Source organism: Tamandua tetradactyla, chromosome 7, assembly GCF_023851605.1.
Source record: "Tamandua tetradactyla isolate mTamTet1 chromosome 7, mTamTet1.pri, whole genome shotgun sequence".
Taxonomy (NCBI): Eukaryota; Metazoa; Chordata; class Mammalia; order Pilosa; family Myrmecophagidae; genus Tamandua; species Tamandua tetradactyla.
The window spans coordinates 85,328,503-85,351,422 of NC_135333.1; the positions used below are offsets into that span (position 1 = coordinate 85,328,503).

Consider the following 22,920-nt stretch of genomic DNA (forward strand, 5'->3'; position numbering starts at 1 on the left):
GAGTTACTTGGATAGCAAACACCAAGACCAGAGAGCTGACACAGATATTTGGAGACAGAGACAGAACAGGTGCTAAGCAAGCACTTACAGAAATAGCCAGAATCTGAAGAGATGAAATCTCTGGCCCCAGGAGATGTTAAACTAAGAGATGAAGCACAGGGTTTTGCTCTGGAGTAGCTAAGTGAGGCCCAGCAGATTCCAGCCACATGCCTTCCTATTTGACAGAGGAAACTTGGACGCCATCTGGCCCTTTCATCAGAGTCAAGGTTATCTTTATCTGGATGCCTTAGTTTGGACATTTTTATGGCCCTAGAACTGTAAACTTGTAACTTAATAAATTCCCTTTATAAAGGCTGATCCATTTCTTGTATATTGCATTGTGGTAACATTAGCAAACTAAAAGAGTCCTCTTTAAATTTTGTCTTTTATCTCAATAGATACATTTTTACAACTACATTTTAATTTATGGGATTGCATACATTTCTGGTGCATGGGAAAAAGGCAAAAAAAAAAAATTCTGAAACAGACAAAAAATTTAAAAGTTGTATAAAAATTGAGATTGCTCCAATGGGTATCATGTGTGAAAGCTAAAGTTAGAATGTATTTTGACCATTTTGTAATTCCAATCAATCAGCTTTGATTAAATTGTTTCTAACCAAATCATATGGAGCTAATGTTATTGATAATTATTGCTGGGGTTCTGTAGCGTAATACCTATTTTTTCTTTATACATGTTAATACTGTATTTTGTAGTTTTTCAAAATAATCATGTACCACAGAAAAAGTTCTGACACATCTTCATTCGTGAGTAATCTTTATTCTTTTTGCTGCAATTGCCAATACAATCTTTTAAACTTTTCCTCTAAGAAGTTATTGATGGTACATAAGAATCCCATTTATATTTGTATATTTTATTATAGTTAAGGTATCGTTGGCTGAGCTAAAAAAGGGATTGATTTTATGGGGCCTGTGGTCCCTCCTATTTTGGTGATAAAACACTTAAAATCATGAGTTTAACCTTTAGGTGTCAAGTTCTAATTTACCAGCAGCTCATCTTGTGTATATATTTTTCCATATCAGTTATTTTCTAAATATTTTAAATGTATTTTTAATTTCCACTTTGACTTAGTTTTTATTTATGAGAATATTAATTTATAAATGTTAGGTCTTCTTTTCAACCTCCTCATGTTATTGTGGTTTTGTATAATTTGGCATATGTTTTATTTTTAGCATTTATTCTTTTGTGATCAACTCAAAATATATTTAATGATAAAGGAATCAATCTCTATTTACATAAATGCATAAATCCAGGTTCATCTGGCCTATCTAGAACTAATAGGGCTACACTTTGCCCAGTATTTTAACTTTTGTGGCTAAAGACACTTTATATTACTTGGATTTTTCTACAGTTCTGCTTTGCCTCCTTTCTTTCTACCCTACTTTTTATTTGTATGCTGTATGGCGGGGGTCACATTTCATTCTTTTTTTCATGTGAGTATCCCATTATTGTAACACCATTTGTTGCATTTTTTGTTGTTGTCTGTTTGGTTAGTTGGTTTGTTTTTGGAGAGGTGCTTGGGCAGGAAATTGAACCTGGGTCTCCCACACAGCAGGCGAGAATTCTACCATTACTACCCTTGTACCCCTCCCTACTTTTTACTTTTGAGGATCTTTGGATTGACCATTCTTGTATGTTGTTTCAGACATATGGTTTCAGGCCATGCAGGTGCACCTTGGTTTGGCTATTACTATTTCTGAGCACAGACTCAAAGGTATGGGAGTGGGTAGAGACTCCTACTGATTTTTGTAAAATGTCTCATTTCTGTCACATATTATTAAAATTTTTTGAACCAATCCTTAAATAGCCCCATTTGGTACATTTTAGCAGCAGTGGTACTATTAGCAACCATTTCGATAAGATACCCAGTTAATTTTCTCTGTAATTCATAATACTGGATTCTAGACCATATGGTCGTAATGTGTTGGTGAGAAAAAAGAACTATATCTTACCAAAGTCTGAATAGATTGAACCCATTGTTTCTTCATTTTCTCTAACGGCCTGACATCATCATAAAAGTTAATTAGCACATTAGGGTTTTTTAATGCCACCAAGATTTTGCTTCCCTGTACTTTAAGCTCTGCTGGGTGGTTATTACTGGACTGCTTGACAATCTGCTATCTAGTGGTTACCAGAGCATCCAGGTTTATCTGGCCTGTCTAGAACTAATAGGGCTACACTTTGCCCAGTATTTTAATTCTTTAGCAAATTTCAGAACTTTCATATGCATAAATTCTCTAAAATAACATCCAATCACCATGCTTCTGCTCTTGTTTTCATGCGACTTGCAGCCATTATCACTAAGCCAGCAGTTATGATGCCATTCCTTGCCCTTGCTGTTGCTCTCTTCCAGGTCATGAAGAGTAGTGGGAAGAAAAGGAGAGTAACATCAGCAGACCTAGCAGATTACAAAACAGTAGAGAAAACAGGTCCTTGATAGTCTTCTTACCTTCTCCCCAGGATAAATTTCTCTGACTGCTGCTAAATTTATCCCAAGGAAAAAAGATGGAAGCATTCTTAAGCTAGGCAGACTCCAGAGCAACAACTCAATTCTGAATTTTGAAGTCGCTTTACTGAATTAAGTTTAAAACATTGGAACAATTTTCCTGATTGGGTTTAACGAGCTTTTTACCTTCTCCTATTGCCTAGTAATAATGGCACCATCTGATTTAATAGATATTCATGATGTACCATCTTATTTAATTCAGATAAAAATTTAATAAGTTAATATTAGAGCTAATACTAGTCAGGCTTTATGCTAAAGACTTGATAATCATTATCATATACATCTTCTCAATATCTCTGTTATTAACACTGTTTTACTGATGAGGAAATTGAAGTTTAGAGATGTCAAATAAATTGTTCCAATTCTGTAACACGACTGTCAAACCACAAAGCTCATCCTTTAAATGCCCTTCCTCCCCTTAATCACACAAAATAGTTAGCTGTTCTGATTATTGTTCTGATTCTTCCGTCAACTATGTAACCATGCCCACTTTTTCTTCAGCCATTAGAGGTTGTCACTTAGCCCCTGCCACCCTTGGATCCAATTATCCCCAATGCATTTAAGGATTCAAGTTAGGTGGCAGTAGTTCCCACTGTAATTCCTGACTTACAGAGAAGAGCAAACCATGCAACTCTTCAAGGATACTGAGGCTCCCTTCACAAATTTGTTTTCTCATAATCGTGGTAAAAGAGGTGCCCTCTGGACTCTCCCAGGGTGGATGAGCAGGTCTTCTATGATAAATTCACTCTAACGTTCCAATCTCTCTAAGCCTTTGGATACCTTCCTCTACAGTATAAAAAGCAGTTCTGGCATTTCAACTTTATTTAATGTAGGCCTTTATTTCCCCTGTTTTAGCTAAACAAACAAAATTCTAAACCCTTGAGCTACAACAATGAATTCAGAATCTCTGTTCAGTAGGCCCATATCAATAAATTCAGCCTGATCTTTTTAATATTTCTTTCATTCTTCTCCCACAGCCTTAGTATTCATTCCCATATATATTCCCCAGATTTCTCTCTTTATAAATTGGAAAAATCAAGCAATCCTTTTGGAGTGTCATACTCCTCCTTAAGGGTCACACTTTGTACCTCACCTTTTGAGGCCTACTGTAACAAGTCTAGTTATAGGTCTAGAAGCAAAGAGGGCTGTTGGGATAGGTCCTGCTGAGAAGTAGTAGTGTATAGAAAGAAAGTATTTCAGGGTCTGCAGTTTCCTCAGAGAGCACTGAAAACACTGTTTCTGCTACAAGGAAGACAGAATTTAGAGGTTCAGTGTCCCTAGCTTCATCAAGATCTGCCCATATGTACCCATTCCAGTTTGCTGGATCCTATTCTTTCCCAATCAATGCCCTGACTTTAATAGCAGACATGTTGTGAGGTGGATAATTCAATTTGCATTGTAATTCAGTTGCTTGCAAGATCAGACTTTGGGTTTGGTGTTCAGAAATCTTAGTGCTATGGTTGCAGAAGATAAGGCTTTCTTTCATGGCAGATATAGAAGATTTCAGGTCATTTATATGGTGCTTGAGTTAGGAATTTGAAGCCCTGAGCTCATCCTTTTCCTTCTCCAGCACAGTTTGGAGCAAGCAAGCAATCTCATTATATTTGACAATAATATTCTATGGTATCAAACACATAGCTACCCAGAACTGCTAAGCATTTCATTAGGACTATCCAATGATGATTTTTTGCATACCTCTGTTGCACATCTTGCCATGGACTATCTGCCCCTCTTTAACATTGGAAATAGTCATGAGTGTCTTTAAATCTAATTAAAGAACCAATTCCAGAAATCCCACAACCAATTCAGAAAACTCGTCCTTAAGATTCTCTTCCTTGAGGCTGGAGAGAACTGCCTGAAAATGTAGAGCTGTGTTCCAGTAGCCATGTTCTTGAAGATGATTGTATAATGATATAGCTTTCACAATGTGACTGTGTGATTGTGAAAACCTTGTGTCTGATGCTCCTTTTATCTACCTTATCGACAGACAAGTAAAACATATGGAATAAAAATAAATAATAGGGGGAACAAATGTTAAAATAAATTTAGTAGATTGAAATGCTAATGATCAATGAAAGGGAGGGGTAAAGGGTATGGTATGTATGAATTATTTTCTGCTTTCTTTTTATTTCTTTTTCTGAATTGATGCAAATGTTCTAAGAAATGATCATGATGATGAATATACAACTATGTGATGATATTGTGAATTACTGATTATATATGTAGAATGGAATGATCATATGTTAAGAATGTGCTTGTTTGTTGTTATATTTTTAAAAAATTAATGAAAGAAATTATTGAGGTGGACCTGACAAAAAGGGGGATAAGAAGCATAACAAATAAGGTATTAGTGGCTAAAAGTGTTCAAATAGAGTTGAGAGGCTACTCTGGAGGTATAATTATGCATGCTTCAATCATTCATTGCCACCTATCATAACTTGCCAAACCCCAACCAAAACCATTCCTGCCAATCCTAAAGAGTACCTAGGACATTGCATAGGATTTTTCAAAGGTTCCATGCAATAGGGTAACTTTCCAAAACCTACAACCTCCAGATGGGTCCTTGGACCTAAAATGCAGAGGGGCCAGCCTCTCCAGAACATCAACTAGTTCCATCCCCCTCATCCCATAGCCCCACTCAACATGAAAAAGTTAGAAAGGGCATAGCCCAAATACCGCTAAAGAGTGGGAGAAAGATCAAAGGTGATGGCGGAGTCATACAGAGAAGGTCAGGTTTAACAAATGAGGTTCAGTGCTGGATCATTATAATGATATTTCTTTTAGCCTCCAGTACCTTAGAGCAGCTAGAAATAAAAACCTAAAACTGGAATTATAACCCATACCAAACTCTGAAATCTGTTCTACAACTAATTGTTGTAGAGTGCTTTGAAATTTATTGCTTTTTAGGTATATATGTTATTTAAAGAGAAGGAGGAGTATAACAGAAAAGATAGGATTTAACAAATGAGTATGACTGCTGAATCATTATATTGATATTCCTGTTGGTTTCCAGTGTCTTGGAGCAACTAGAAGAAAAACAAAAAATTATGGAACTGTAACGTATATCAAACTTTAAAATCTGTTTTATAGCTACTTGTTAAAATGTACTTGGAAATTTATTGCTTTTTTGTATATATATTATGTATCACAATTAAAAAAACCATTAAAGATTAAAAAAAAAGATTCTCTTTCTCTAAAACCACTATTGGTACCAAAATCTGTATGTCAATGTTCTTCAGAGAAATAGAGCCAATAGGGTGTGTGTGTGTGTGTGTGTGTGTGTGTGTGTGTGTGTGTGTGTGTGTGTGTGTGTGTGTGTGCGCGCGTGTAGAGAGGGAGAAAGAGAGAGACAAAGAGAGGTGTTACAGAATTGACTAATATAATTTTGGGTGTTGGCAAGTGCAAAACTATTGGTAGGGAGGATTTTAGTGAAGAATTTGACCTTGCCCAAAGAGGTCTAATCTTTGGCCTTGGCTTTTGGGAGGTCTCTAGTGTCTTCGCCTGGGATATTGGTTCATGTTAGATAATCTAACAATGTGATTTAGGACCAGGGCCAGCCATACCCAAACATCTTATAGTAGGGGGTTAGGCAAGCCAGAAAGACGAACCACATGATGTAGTATGAGGGCTTGTGTTATGGCAATCAGTCAATCTAGAGGCAAGATCAAACATGTAGGCAATCATTCAATGAATCTTGCCTACATAATGAAGCCAAATACAAACTCTAAACACTGAAGTTTTGATCTTACCTGCCTGATTGACTATACTTGTGTGTGCACTGTCTCTCATAGATACCAGGTGAGTAACATATCTTGACTTCACAGGGAGAGGACAATTAAAGTTTCATGTTGGAATCCTCCTGGACTTTGTCTTATGCTTCTTTTCCTTTGGCTGAACTTTATCTGTATTCTTTCCATATAATAAACTATTACCATGAGTTTAAGAGCTATCAGTGAATTCTCTGAGTCTTTCTAGCAAATTATCAAATCTGAGAGTGATTCTGATAATCTACAAACTTGCATTGTTATCAGAAGTAGGGGAAGTCTTGAGGGCTATCACTCTAACTTAGTAGTTGGTCTCAAATTCCATGTACCTTTCTAGACCCTGAATAATAAGCTTTAAAGAGCAAGGAAGAAATATTGCAACCTTTACAGCAAGACTGAGTAGACTCTGCAGCTTCAAAAGTGGTCCTTCTTGATGCATGTCACTCATATGCTATAGGCACAAAAGTAGCAGACTTTAGCCCTTTATAGTCTGTCCTTCCTTTGAAATACCCAAATATTGTTTCAAACACTCCTTATGGAGAAGCAAATAGGCATAAGAATAGAGATACTGAAAGTTTAACATATGAATTGGTGTTAAAGTGCATTTGGAGAAAAGTTTTAATAGCAGTAAAACAATACAGAATGATTATTCAATTCAGTATATCTGAATACCTCAAAAATTGTTTTAAATTATCATGCAGAACATATTTAGCCTACCACCCATTTTATAATTCAAATTATAATTTCTATAAATTATTAACCATTATTAAAGAAATAATTATAAATACATTTGTTTAAAATAAAATAATTATAAATTATAATTATTATAAATTATAATTATTAAGTGCTTACTAAATGCCAGTCACCAGCTAATCCCTGGTAAAGTCAACTAAAACAGCATTTAAGTAGCGTAAAAAAGTTTTTACATTTAAAGGGCTATATTTTCTACTGCTATTTAAATAGAATTAAGGTATATTGATTGGCACCTGTGAGCTTACCTCTTAGATAACAATAATAAAAACTGTTAAATCAAATTTTATCAAGTTCTGTGGAGAAAATTATTTCAACATTATTAATGAATAATCCACTTTTCCCACTAATTTGAATGTTATCTTTGCTATATACTAATAGCCACATATACATTGATCTTTCTCTTTTTGTTGATAGCTATTCCTGCCTAGCCTCATATTTTAAATTAATATGGCTTTATAATATGTCAACATTTGGAAAGGTGCACCCTATTTCATAACTCATTTATAGATTTTTAAAAAAGCTATTTCCCATTACATATTTAAATGACTAAAAGAAAAGATCATTTGCTATACTTGTTTGTTCAATTAAATTTAAAACGTGCAACACTTTCCTGAAACTAAGATATAAAGAGAAAAATGATAGAATTCCTGCTTTTAAGGAAGTAACTGAACATGAAATAGAGTTATAATCTGAATGGAGGAAGGTGAAAAAGAGGCAAGATAAAACAAGTACCAATAGACATGTTTTATACAATTAAATATTTATTAGCTCTTCTAATTGAGAATACATATAACTAGCACAACCTTCCCTAAATTTTTAATGTGGTCATTGTAGTAGGACTCCAGTTTCACTAGCTCCCTCTGGCTATTTTAAAGTTGTGAAGTGCAGTCTTTTGAAAGGGGACAGAGGGATGGAACTAGTTGAAATGCAGAGATCTCTTAAAATCTAACCACTTAGAGCCTTTTCTTTTCTTTTCTTTTTTTTTTGGAGTGGGGAGGTGTGTGCATGCATGTCCTTGATCCTGAGGATTGGAGATGCTTTGGATTCCTGAATTTTTAGTTCAGTCTACAATGATATTAACCTGATTCTATGTTAGGTTTGCAAAAATGATTTTACTGTAAACATATTTTCACTTTGGTGGATTGTCTAGCAGTTAGACATACTCATGCAATTTTTATTCACAGAATACTTTCTTCTGCAAAATTTTTTAAACATTTTTTATTGTGAAGTATAACATATATGCAAAAGAGCAATATATTTCAAAGTACATTGTAACAAGTAGTTACAGGACACATTTCAGAGTTTGTATGGCTTTCCGTTTCACAATTTTAGGATTTTCCTTCTAGCTGCCCCAACACACTGGCGACTAAAAGAAAATATCAATTTAATTATTCAGCAGTAATATTTGTTTGTTTAATCCTGTTTTTTCTTGTTATAACTCCTACTTCTTCTTTGATTCTACTCCCAATCTTTAGGGACAGTTGGACTATGCCCATTCTACCTTTTCCATGTTGGAAAGGGGTGTCAATAATACGGGACAGAGAGACAGAACTAGTTGACGTTCTTAGAGAGGCTGGCCTTTCTGGGTTTCAGGATTTGTCTGGACTAGGAACCATCTGGAGGTTGTAAGTTTCTGGAAAGTAATCTTAGTAACTGAAATTCTGTAGAATCTCAGATAGAGCCCTAGATGTTTTTTAGGTTAACAGGAATGGTTTTGGATAGTGTTCGGCAAATCGTGGTAATTAGCTATATCTAGCTCAAGTTTGCATAAGTGTAGGCTGCAGAATAGCCTTTCAACTCTATTCGCAGATTTGTTCTAGTTTACTAGCTGCCAGAATGCAATATACCAGTAACAGAATGGCTTTTAAAAAGGGGAATTTAATAAGTTGCTAGTTCACAGTTCTAAGGCCGAGAAAATGTCCCAATTAAAGCAAGTCTACAGAAATGTCCAATCTAAGGCAGCCAGGGAAAGATACCTTGGTTCAAGTAGGCCGATGAAATTCAGGGTTTCTCTCTCAAGTGAGAAGGCACATCACGAACACAGTCAGGGCTTCTCTCTTGGCTGGACAGGCACATGGTGAACATGGCGTCATCTGCTAGCTTTCTCTTCTGGCTTCCTGTTTCATGAAGCTCCCTGGGAGGCATTTTCCTTCTTCATCTCCAAAGGTCACTCGCTGGTGGACTCTGCTTCTCGTGGCTATGTTGTTCTTCTTTGTTCTCTCTGAATCTCTCATTCTTTTCCTCTTTTATAGGACTACAGAAACCAACCAAAACCCACCCAAATGGGTGGAGACACACCTCCACTTAATCCAGACTAACAACCATTCTTGATTAAATCACATCTCCAGGGAGATGATCTAATTACAGTTTCAAACATACAATACTGAATAGGGATTACAAGAAACGGCTGCCTTTACAAAATGGGATTAGGATTAAAACATGGCTTTTCTAGGGTACATACATCATTTCAAACCAGCATAAGATCTTTATGTTGTTACTCAGCTACCTAAAACTAACTCTACTGCAATTAAAATATTTATGACAGAGCCCCTGGATTTATATTCAGTGATGTTTTCATTCTCTCATACAAAATGTTCACTATGTAACATTATAAGCAGTTCTACTATTCTTTTGTATTGGACACATAACAGTTTCATTCTGAAATCAACTTTAGCTTAAATACAATTTTATAACACATCATTATAACTTAAAACCACGATGTTGAGGTCATGAGACAGAATTTATAAGGTGTTCTAACAGATGTATAAAAGGGAGAAATAAATGTGGACTAGAAAAATCCAGAAAGGTTCCATGAAAGAGACTGCCACAGAGTTAAACTTTGCAGAATAAGTGGGATTTCAAGAAGCATAGATTGGGAGGCAGTTCATTTCAGGTGGTGGAGGGCCCCCATCTCATACTAAGCACAGGAAGGAGATTAAAATGCATTCACAATGATGTTACATCTTCCCACCATCTGATATCCTCTAGACAGTTTGTGCAAGGTGCTGAACAGTTTTACTGATTCCCCCTGTGGTTAAGGATTTATTTCCCAATAAGGATTTATTTCAAACCCAAAGATAACTATTGGGTGAGGAATTGGCAAGGCAGGAGAATTCAACACAACAGAGTATTCAGTGGTGTTCAGTAAATACAATCTCAGAATGAGGACTATTCTTATGTGAGACTGGCAGTTTTAGGAAATAACTGAGTAGACTAAGCATGTATTTATTGAGTTCTAGGCACTACTCTAGGCACTTGTACATTCTAGGCACATTCTAGGGCATGAAAATATGGCAATAGAATAGACAGACCGTGGACCTGTTTTCCTGGGGCTAGCTTTCTTGTACAAAAGGTGAGCACTAAAAAAGTAACTACACTGACTTTAAAATAACTTGTATACTGATAGGTGATATAAAAAATAAAATAGGTTGTTGTGATAAGGAATGGGAGAGCCTTCCGGGGAGAATTTTTGTGTAAGATCTTAATGACAGAGACACATACCAAGAAAAACCAATAGGTAGAAATCACAAAGAAACAAAGACAATTTGAAGCAGAATACAGAGAAAAACAGGTGGCGAGAAATGAGACAGAGAAATTGGTAGTTTGCAAACTAACCAGAGGTGCTGTCAGCTTCCCAGTGCTACTACTGATTTTGATTTCTCACTTCTAGAGCCACTGTTGTCACCTGAATATGTATTTATACTATTTATACTACTTATGCATCTGCCATCTTAATTCTGTTGTGGGATATTCTAATCTAGGCATTTGTCTGTCGGTATCTATCTATAGAATTGTTGAGGGACAGTCAGGTTTTGTCAGTTATTATGAACAATGTTGCAATGAATATTTTTATATACATGGCATGCATAAACAAAGGTAGGAGATTTTTATATACCTGGAATTGAAATTGCTGGAATGTAGGGGATGCCTAGCTTTGACTTCATGAAATATTGCAAAATTATTCTTCTAAGTTTTTTAAAATATATTTGCTTTATCACCAGTAATGTACATTTGGCATTATCATACGTCAAAATTAATGCTAATCTAATAGGTGTAAAATGGCATCTCATTGTTTCAATTTGCATTGCCTTGATTGTTAGGACTGGTATGTTTTCTTAAGCTTATTGGCTATTTGGGTTTCCTCTTCTGAGAATTTATATTCTTTTCAATTGGGTGGCTTGACTTATTTGTATACTGTGAATACATTGATCATATATATTGCATATATCTTCTCTCTTTTTATGGCTTGTCATTGGCCCACGAAGCTTTCAATTTTAATGTTTTCAAATATATCAATTGCTTCCTTTATAGTATATGCTTTTTTGAGTCTTATCTATGAGATTCCTCCTTAACTTGAGATCATAGGGATTGTCCTAGCTAGCTGCTGGAATGCAATATACCAGAAACATAACGGCTTTTAAAAAGGGGAATATAAATTGCTAGTTTAGAGTTCTAAGGCTGAGAAAATGTCCCAAATAGAACAAGTCTTCTCTCTTGGCTGGAAGGGCACGTGGCGAGCATGGCGTCATCTGCTAGCTTTCTCTCCTGGCTTCCTGTTTAACGAAGCTCCCCAGGAGGCATTTTCCTTCTTAATCTCCAAAGGTCACTGGCTATGGACTCTCTGCTTCGTGGTGCTGCTGCATTCTCTGCTCTCTCCGAATCTCCTTTTCTCTGAAACGTTTCCTCTTTTATAGGATTCCAGTAAAGTAATCAAGACCCACCCAAATGGGTGGAGACACACCTCCACTTATCCAGTTTAACAACCACTCCTGATTAAATCATATCTCCAGGGAGATGATCTAATTACAGTTTCAAACATACACTGCTGAATAGGGATTAGAAGAAGAAACAACTGCCTTTACAAAATAGGATTAGGATTAAAACATGGCTTTTCTAGGGTACATACATCCTTTCAAACCAGCACAGGGATCTATAGTTTTTATACATTTTTAAACTTTTGTTTTAACATTTAGGTTTTTAATCCTCCAGGACTTAATATTTATATATAACAAGAAGTAGAGATCAAAATTGTTCCCATAGGTATAGCAGTTTTTCCAGTATCATTTATTGACTAGCCCATCCTTTCTTCTCTATTTTTAATACAACCTCTGTCATATACAAAGTTTTCACGTGTCTTTTTTTTGAGATCTTTTTTTGTTTACTAGTCTATTTGCCCATTCCTAAATGCTAGTAGTACGAGTACTCCCAACTTATTCTCCCCATCTAAAACAATTACAGCAGCTTTTCTTGGGCCTTAAGTTTCTGCATGAATTTTAGTGTCATTTTAATAAGCTCTGTGCAAAACTCTGTTGAGATTTTAATTGTGACTATACCGCCCTTATTGAAAATTGAGATCTTTACAATATCTTTTCTTATTTATAAATATGCTTCATTTCTCCATTAATTTGCATCCTCTTTTATATCCTTCAATAACATTTTTATAATTTCATCCATAACAGTTTTGCACATCTTTCTTTAGTTTTATTCTTAGGTATCTAATAGATAGATATATTTTTTCTTCATTGTTAACTGACTCTTAAAATTTCAAACTTGTGCAGTTTTCAAAGTAATTTTTCATAATTTGCTATTTAATCATCTTGCAATTACATAGTTCTAAATTATTAAAATGCAAATTGTTTAATAAAAATGCATATGCTTTATAAAAAAATCAAGAGCTACTATCTGAAATGTGAAAATATCAGTATATTTAAAAATATTAATATATTTATTTCTCCTCATATTGAAAGGAATGCATAATCTAATGATTCCTGCAGTACATGATTTTTTCAAATTGTGCATAAGTCTGAAACATGCTGAATCACCTTCCTTGCTGAACTGTACAACTATATTTTCTTTTTAAGAAGTTTACTACTGTCAAGGGTAAGCTATTTATTTTGTGATTTATAAAGGTAATTAGGTTCTTTTTGAATAATCAGAATTATACTGAGGTAGTTTAAAAGTTAGAATGTTAATTAAGCTGAGTCCAGTTAGTGCTTGCTTCAATTTACCGCTGAAAATATATTCACCATGTACCAAGAGCTGCAGGGAAGACACAGACTGAGATCAAGTTCCAGGCCATTTTCTTCCCATCATAACGAAAATGAGGAGTTTTCAAATGAATTATTTGTGGATTATCCTGTTTCTACAATACAGGGGAAATAATTCCTATGAGACATTGAGACGAAAGGTTTTAAGGTAGCAGTGGTGAGGCACCAGGGCCTACTCGGGTGTACCTTAATAAACTCATCAACCAGCTCAAGGACAGAACTTCAAAACTATATTGCGTTTCTTTCCTTTCATCTTCAACCCAGACTCTTTGTTCTTTCCAACTCTGTAACATTCTCAGTATGATCAAAGATAATTCTTGAAGTGCTGTCGTTGTCTCACCCAAATAACTAAGTTTGTCCTAGACACCATAATCTAGGTACACTGATAATGGGAATTTAGTTGCTAACCGAACTAAATACACAGCAGTTCCGGGATACAGATAACCCAGTTAATCCGGTTTGCCCAGACTCAGGCCAAGATCAGAAGCAGATTCAGGGTTATTTCAGGACATGTCTCTTACCTCTCAGAAAAACTCAGCCCTAATTCAAGGCCCACCACCCACCTGATCAGGTAGGTGCCTTGGGGGTCTTGGCTGGGATCAGGGTCATTTCGGTGAAGGGGCCCAGTCTATTTCAGACCAGTAGCTACAAGCGCAGAGTGCCTTGTAACCCGAGAGCGATCGAGCGCGAAAGAGCAGACCCCATTGTGCTGGAAGATAGAATCTCTACGCTGGTTCCTGACGCAGGCGGAGGCCCCGCCCTGCGCGTGACGCTAGCGTCAGGCCAGTCCCGGCATTCTCCGCGGTCGCCGCGGTCGAGCGCTGGCGAGAGGAATTTTCCCAGTGAGCACCCTCGGGCTCAGTTCAGCTCCTGTCCAGCCTCACGTCGGCGAGAGTGTCTGCTCCCGTTGTTCTCCTACCGCTCGCCAGCCAGTCTAAGCGCCCCCAGCCCTCCCACGAGGGCGCCCCGGGACGGAAGAATCCACCAGCCTGTCGGCGCCAGCCGTTTTCGTGGTCGCCGTCGCAGTCGTCGTTGTGGTAGTCTCTGCTGTCGCTTGGGCCATGGCCAATTACATCCATGTCCCGCCCGGCTCCCCGGAGGTTCCCAAGCTGAACGTTACTGTTCAGGATCAGGAGGAGAAGCGCTGCCGGGAGGGGGCCCTGAGCCTCCTGCAACACCTGCGGCCCCACTGGGACCCCCAGGAGGTGACCCTGCAGGTAACGCCCACCCCTCAGCCCTGAGTCTCTCACAACCCTAACGCGGCCCTGGGGTTTTTCACCACTCGCCGCTATGCCACGATGACCAGGAGGGCCTACGGGAACGTCTCATCCCTCAGTCCTTTGGGAAGTGACCCTGTATTTCCTCCGTCACATCTGGAAAGGTCACTCCCCCTTCCTTTACAGTCGCTATTGAGGCTGTCCTGAGCACATTTTCTTTTTCTAGAAGCGGCTGCGATGGTGACGCACCCATCTCCACACTGGGAAGGTTGTGTGACAGTTGCCCTTTCTCCCACTTCCCTGTCCAGTCTAACTGCAAAATGAACCTTTTTCACTCTCCTTGAATGGGATCCTCGCCAACCGACCCAAGCATCCTCCTCTCCTTCCACGAATAATGCAATAATGAATCCTTTCTGATCTTTTCCTTCCCTTTACCCGTCGGTTTACTCCCATTGATGCTTCATCCTCTGTTTTATCTTCTCACATCCTCAGATTGACGAGTGCATTCGATTCCGAAGTAACAACCATCATGGCAGTGCATTCCTAGATTAAGTAGCGTTACGTATTTCATTTGAATTGACATTTAAAAACTTTTTTAGTCGTATTAGTAAAATTAACAATATCTGATGTTAGAATGAGCAGTGAATTGTGAATATTTCATTTTCTTGAGCACGCTATTCAGAACAAAAAAAAGGGGGTAGAAAAATCCTTAAAAATGTAGGTGCTTTATAGTAAATTTGAAAGTTACGATTTTTATGCATGACATTTATTTTAATGTTAGTTTTCTTAATAGATTTGGGAGTTTTAAGGACTGTATGTGAAAGTGAACCTCCTTTTCCCTTGCAAACAAAAAATAAAGTCGGCAATGTCAGATCTCAGATATTTGGGGTTTATTTCAAATCTCTGGAATAATGTAAGAATATTTACTTGAAGTCACCAATTCATGCGACTCATTTTTGTTGGCTGAGTTACTCAGTTTATTGATTTAACAGTATCTCAAATATGCTAAACTAGCCACCCATACAAAGATGAATAAAACATGAATAGTGCCCTAGGACCCAGAACAGTTCCTGACACTTGGGCTTTCTTGAGTGTTAGATTCAATTCTTGGTACCTAGAAGAGTTTTCACCAGATTAAAAGGACACGTATTTTTTTTTTTTTTGGTGCTGGGGGTGGGGACAGGAACCTGTTAGACAGAAATTTAAGGGCGTGCTTGTCAGCCAAGTATGTATGAAACAGCGAATCCAGAATGATTTTTCTGTGTAATTGTAAAAACATTAATGTAGTATATTTCCTTTAAGAAAATGTGTCTTCAAAATGAAAATTCAATCTTTTAGTTCATTATTGATTTATTTGTAGGTTTGTAATAGAAGGTTTTTAAGTTTATTAAAATCATTTATTTTTCTGGCAGCCAATTATAAATCAAATAAATCTTATTTATTAAAGGTGGTGCTATTCCTGGTAAACTTTTTTGCTGGCATACCGTGCTACTTTTTAAGAAGTTACTTTCAAGCGTAAAGGCTTTCAAGACTGCAGTTTCCTTTCATGTATTCCTGTGTAGGACAGTATCTAACAATAGCTACTATGGGGTATTGTGTGCTGTGTCAGGCAATGGGTTAGGTACTTACATGTTTTATCATTTAGTTCTCTCCCCAAACCACCATAATAGGCGGGTATTAACCTTTTTTTTTAAAGTGGAATTTCATGAATTAAAGCCAGTGAAAAAGGAGAAAATGTAGTATAATGTTTTAATGTAAACTTTTCTTGATTGTTGAGAAGGAACTACTTGGGATTGAATCTTGGCTTCCATCCTTTCTAGCAATTTCTGGCTTTATGACTTTTGGACTCCTAATCCAAACTTATACTGTATTTGTAAGTGAAGGTAAAAATGACCACCTGTCTTGCCATAAGGAGGATTATTAGAAATATATTCCGTCCATCTGTAAGCAAAGCCTTTGATCCAGAACTTGGGGCTTCTACTAACCTCAATTGATGGTTATTCTTCTCTTACTCAGTAGATCTGACATCTCATGTTTTGGGTCATTATGAGCTCTACTTTTATGATGCGTCAGCATTTCTCTTATAAATCTCAATGGAAATTTTTCTCTTGAGATTTTCTTTTAATTTCATTGAAATATAAAGATTAAATTATAGTTCACATTTCAGAAGGGTAAGTATGTATTATATATTCAGCAGGTTATACTGCAATTTAAAAATAGCTGGGTATCAGTAGCACAGCCCATTTTTTTCCTCAAAGTTTTTTCTGAAATTTTTATGTGATTTAAAATATGCTTTAAACATACTGTACGCGCTTGCTATAGTAATACTTATTTTACCTGTAGGTTACTTTAGATTACTCCTGCAAGCTGCACTATCCAGAACATAGAAAATGCAGAAGCAAGTAAAAAGACTTTTGTGCAGTCAATATGATAGAGGGCCCAGTCTTTTCTTAAGAATTTTGAGCACATGGAGAAATAGATCTCATTTTAGTTAGGGTTCTAACAGTTTTAATTATTTGACTTTCCTGTCCTTAAAAGTTTAGAAGACAGAAGTATAAAGTGGATGATGAGCTTTGTGAACGATAGTACCTTGGAGTAGGCAGAGTGTATCTAAAACAATGATGTCAGTCACAGTGCTTTTTATATAATAAGATTTATAGTTTATAAAGCACTTACATACATGTTCTTTTAACAACAATCCTGTGAGGTCAATGTAGGTAAGTGCTCTTAATACCTATTTTATATTAAACTGAACTTGTGGTAAGTAATTGGCTGATCTGGGATGGGAACACATCTTACAAATTATTGCTGTTTGATGAAGAAGTTGATATTTGCATTTTTAATTAGGAAGGCAGGGAAGTCATAAGAAAATTTTGTTTTAAATTCTCTTGATCATAAATTCAACATATTATTTTAGAAAAGGGATTCACTTATGCTTTCCTTTAAGATAGTCATTCCTTCCTTATATAACAACTCTCTGTAACGTATTTCAAGGTTTAGATTTTTTTATTTATCTACTTTACTTTGGACAGTCAGTGTAAAGGAATAGAGAGTCAAGTCAGAATTCTTAGGCCAAACTGAATAATTCTCAGGAGACTCTTAAAATTGTTTCTCATAAAAATATTGAAGAATGTGTTTGGAGTGTTCCAGTATATTGTCTCAGGGTCTTTTTGCAACGTTGGGTAGTGTTATTTTTCTCATTAACCCTTGTCCGTGTGAACTTTTCCATAATTTGAGACCTATATTAGATAATGGAAGGGATTAATAGATAGACTTGTAAGACATAGTTATTATGTGACGTAGTAAAAACAACATATTTACTCTTGTTACAGATCCATCATTGATATCACTTGCTATACGATACCAAGAAATGCCTTTTTAACTTAGTTCTTCAGTAAATATTACATTATAGTGGTCAAGATCATGAGGTTTGAACACCGATAGTGCTGGTTCTGGACACTGCACTTTACTAGCTTTGCTACCCTGGTCAATTACTTACTTAACCTTTCTAAGCCTCAGTCTCCTTATCTATAAAATGGATCTAATAATAGTTCCTATATCTAAGAGCTGTGAGGAAGACAAATGTTATCTCTTATAATGATTATTGTTGTTAAACATCTACTATATATTGGGTACCTGAATAAAAAAACAGTTGATCAGCTTTTTTGAGATTCCCAGTATGATGGGTACGACCAATGAGAAAAAATTACATATAGTATTTTTGGATTGAACATTCAAGTTTTGTTCCCTTGCAGAGATTACATAGGAACATTTTAAAAGCATATTGTTTTTTCTGCTGTACTATAAATTTTTGCTTATTTTTTAATGCATGTTTTTGAGTCTCATTTTATTTTTTTAGCATACATCACTGATCTTGGAAACTAGTCTTTGTGTCAGGTTCTTTAGTTACATAGCAGTTTTCATACCCTCCCCTCCCCAACCCCTTTTTCTAACTGTGTTGGAGATAGTTACATAAATAAAAATTTTATTAAACATTTACAACTCCTTTCTCTTATTATTGTTCTTTTATTTTAAATGAAGAAATCAAAAACCAAATCTATACGGTTGCTCTATTGTGTATCCTTTTCAGTGTTCTCATGTAATAATTGCTTTTCTTTGTCATTTTTAAAAAGATGAATTTAATCCCTACTTTAAGTAGGAGAAGTTTCTGAAAAGTCTTAGTAAATTTAAGTAATATATTAACCATGCCATATTTATACAGTGTCACACAGTGGCAGAACAGGTAAAATAAAACCTGATGTCATGAGTTAATATGTTTCAGGGGTATCAAGACTACCTACATGTTTATAGGCTCCCCAGAAATTGGCTATGGCTATAACATTATTTGGGAAGAATGAAGGAACAGAGGATGATAAACCCCTGGGTGGTTGCTAATCATCCATGGTATTAAACAGCAAGCATGCTGTCATGTGTTTCAAGAGATAAAAGAGAATGAAACTTAGAAATAATGGATCTAGAAATAATAGATCTAACTCTAGGGAAGTTGGGCCAGTGGATCCAGACAAAAAAAGAAAAATAATGAGAAATTGGCTAAATGCATGCTTCCCTGGCTATTGTTAGCTGTACCACCTAAAATGTAAGGAAAAAATCAGTGTTGTGGCAGATCCTAATATTGTATCACATTCCAGCTGGTGTGATTTAACTTTGGGCTGCTAACCTCAATACCATCACAAAAGCGAAAAATCATGCTGCAATTGCAGATAGTACCTCTGTGACTTCTGGTCACAGTAAAAAAGTGGTTTGGCCTCTACTACTGGTCACTAAGAAAGTGGTTTAGGTGATGGGGGACAGTCAAGAAACTACTGAATTCAGGTGATATGAAATGGTTAAATTAGGCACTGTCTCCTTGGTTTGAACCCCACAACATATTTGGGTTAATGTAGGATCCACAACTCACTAATGGACAGTCGCAAATGCCTGTGATGGACCCCAACAGGACTATGGAATAGATAAAAGCTGCTATGAAGTTTATGCTCAGAAGGGGAATTACCTTGTCCCTCATTTGCATGCCAAGTGGAATACTTTGGATGAAGTGGCTGATCTGCTGCATATACAGGTCATGCTAGACTGACGTCAGGATAGCAGAGATAGCCAACCATTTATATCCCTCACCCACGTAGTACTAACTACTATGATAAAGGGGGCTCCCTTTAGCTGGCTCCTTACATATAACTTTACTCTTACTAGCACAAGAAGCTGTTCAATATGCTGTATCAAATTTACTGTCTTAAGCTTCCCCTTATAGGTCTTGTAGATACTAAGAAAATCAGAATGGTTCAAAAGAGAAAAAATAAAGAAAATGGCAAATTTCATCTCAGTAAAGTAGAAGTTTTAGTGATTATTCAAAAATGGGATGGATAAAGTAGACATTGATTGGACTGTTGTGAAAGTTTTCTATGGAGTATTATAAGAGATTGAGGGGACTCATGGGAGCTCTTACTGATCCCCCCTGCATTGAAGGGCCTTAAGCAAATCCGTTGTATTTAATCTTGTTTGGGAAATTTAAAAAAAACCAGAAGGCAAAAATGATAGTGAATAGTCTGACATCAATTCAGGGGTTGACGGGTAGGATGGATTAATCAGGATGAAAAATTGCCTGGAAGGCCAGGATCTTGGCCATATTCCCAGCAGCTGGGGACTCAAGGCCATCCCATTGCATTATGATACCAAAACCTGTGTGTGAAACTGTAATAGGAACAACAGTGAATATGGGCGGATATGGACATGCTACTGTTAATGGAGAAAGTATGAATGTAAATTGGAATGTTGGAACAGATGTTATGTGTGGTGGTTGTCTCCTTTATCAGAACATAGTGATACAACTGTGCTTTTGGGGAACACTTCTCTTTTTAGTATTGTAAAACAGCAGTCAGGTAAGTTTGCCCTTCTGCCAGTTCTAAGTGGCCATGCCATATATGGGAACCTATTGACTTGTTGAAACTACACAGGTTGTTATTTGAAGCAGTATAGAATACCTGGTAGACAAAAAATGACTACAGCTTTAAAGGCATGTTAGCAGCTGATGTGATAGCAATTAACTTGAGGGTTTTTTTGAGACCCAGAAATACAAAAATACCTTCTTTTGATATGTGACATTGTCCTGCAACTACAAATCCTGAGATGACAAAAGTATTAAACTCGGCTTAACTACTATGAAATTTCTTTAGTTGTTAAGGATGATTAAGATAGTAAGTGATGGAGCAGAGTTTGATATTTATTCATGATCCAGAATGACCAGGATTAACTCTTGAATTCGGATGAATGAGCTTTCTCATGCCAATAAATGGCCTAGAAAAGTTACCATGATTTTTCAAGATGATGACTACTAGACCTGCCTAGAAAGCATAGAAAAGTAGAAATTAACACATTAGTTAACTTTGTGGAAGAAACTGAGTACTACTGTCTTACAAAATAGCAAGCTAAAATTAATCTAATAACAAACAAGATAACCATGTAATAACAAACAAGATAACCATTCTCATATATCTAAATGGTGAAAATTTAAATATTTAATATTTGGGGGTTGGACAAGATAGAAAGAAAAAGATACTCCAACATTGTTGATTTTTTTTTACATTTTTTTTATTTGAAATATATATACAAAAAAAAAAGGAAAAAGTAATTTTCAAAGTGCACTTCAATAAGCAGCTACAGGACAGATGTGCTGGTTTGAAACTGTTGTGTGTCCCAGAAAAGCCATGTTCTTTAATCCTGATTCAATCAATATTGTTTAGGGTGGGACTTTCTGATTAGATTGTCTCCATGGAAATGTGACCCACCCAATTGTGGGTGGGAACTTTTTGATTAAGTTATTTCCATGAAAAGTTGACCCACACAGTTGGGGAATGGGACCTTTTGATTAGGTGGTTTGTATGGAAATGTGTCTCCATTCATGGTGGTTGGCTTGCTGGAGTCTTTTAAAAGTGAACCATTTTGGAAAAACCTTTAGAGCTGACACTGACAAGAGATGTTTGGAACTGCAGGCAAGCAAAACAAAAAACACCTCCTGGGAAGCCATTTGAAAGGAGTAGCTGGTAGAGAAAGCTAGCAGATATCACCATGTGCCATTCCAGTGACAGCAAAACGCCAAAAATCATTGGTCCTTTCTTGAGTTAAGGAATCTTTCTCTGAATGCCTTAGTTTGCATTTTTATAGCCTGGATGCCTTAGTTTAGATATGTTTATCACCTTAGAAATAAACTTGTAACTTAATAAATTTCCTTTATAAAAACCAATCCATTTTTGGTATATTGCATTTCCAGCAGCATTAACAAACTAAAACAACAGATTTCATAGTTTGGTATGGGTTACCATTCCACAGTTTCAGGTTTTTCCTTGTAGCTGTCCCAAAATACTGGAAGCCAAAAGAAATTTCAGTAAAAGTGATTCAGCAGTTGTATTCATTTGTTAAATCCCATCTTCTCTGTTAGAACTCTTCCTACTCCTTTGATCCTTCTCCCATTTTATAAGATCTTTGGGCTATACCCTTCCTAACTTTTTCATGTTGAAAAGGGGTGTTGATAATATAGGATAGGGGGATGGAATTAGTTGATATTCTTGGAAAGGCTGGGTGCTCTGTGTTTCAGTACCTGTCTAGCCTAGGAACCCTCTGGAGGTAATGGGTTTCAGGGAAGTAAACTTTGTGCATGAGATTTTTATAGCGTCTCAGAGCCTGGGCCAGTTTGAAGCTATTAACTACTCCCAAAAACCATGTTTTAATCCTGATCCAATCCTGTAGAGGCAGCCCTTTTAATTCTGATTCAACACTATAGGGTAAACTTTTTTTTTTTTTTATTGCATGGGCAGGCACCAGGAATCAAACCTGGGTCTCTGACATGGCAGTTGAGAACACTACCACTGAGCCACCGTTGCCTGCCCTGTAGGGTAAACTTTTGATTAGATTAAGTGGCGTGCCCAATTGTGGGTGTGGCCTTTTGATTAGGTGGAGATGTGACTCTGCACATTCAAAATGGGTCTTGATCAGTTTACTGGAGTCCTTTAAAAGAGAAAACATTTTGAAGAAACCTAGCGCTGACACAGATGCTGACACTTGGAGAACAGTTCCTTTGGAGCTGATAGAGACAAGGGCAGAACCCAGCAGAAGTTACCATGTGTCTTTCCATGAGATGTTAAGCAAGCCAGAATCCAGAGTTGTGTCCTAAAGGGATTAAGTGAATTCCCAGAGATGCTTAGAGAGGAAACCACTGAGATCAGAAGCTGTAAGTGATGGAACCAGGAAGAAGAACCAGCAGACACCAGCCGTGTACCTTCCCATCTGACAGAAGTGTTCCGAATGGCATCAGCCTTTTTTGAATGAAGGTGACCTCTTGTTGGTGCTTGGATATTTTTACAACCTTAGAACTATAAACATGTAACTTATTAAATTCCCTTTTTAAAAGCTGTTCCATTTCTGGTATATCATTCCGGCAGCTTAACGAACTAATACAGAGCCCTAGGTGTTCTTTAGGGTTAATAGGCATGATGTCAGTTGGGGATATGACAAACCATCGTAATTAGAAATATCTGGCTAGAAGCTTGCATGAGAGTAGCCTCCA

General features: G+C 36.7%; 2 protein-coding genes across 3 annotated transcripts in view; one reads left to right on the plus strand and one right to left on the minus strand.

The window, feature by feature from the left end:
- C2CD5 (C2 calcium dependent domain containing 5) overlaps positions 1–13,862 on the minus strand; it is a 204,495-nt gene extending 190,633 nt beyond the window's left edge. Inside the window, exon 1 of one of the 2 annotated variants that reach the window (XM_077170273.1) lies at positions 13,692–13,862. The gene's annotated coding sequence lies outside the window, so the exon portion shown is untranslated. Of the gene's footprint in view, positions 1–13,649 lie in introns of both variants that reach the window. The other variant, XM_077170272.1, reaches the window with a different exon arrangement.
- Positions 13,863–13,896: 34 nt separating this feature from the next.
- ETNK1 (ethanolamine kinase 1) overlaps positions 13,897–22,920 on the plus strand; it is a 70,516-nt gene continuing 61,492 nt past the window's right edge. Inside the window, exon 1 of the mRNA XM_077170285.1 lies at positions 13,897–14,345. Coding sequence (XP_077026400.1) covers positions 14,190–14,345 — 156 coding nt within the window. The 5' untranslated portion in view covers positions 13,897–14,189. The remainder of the gene's footprint in view (positions 14,346–22,920) is intronic.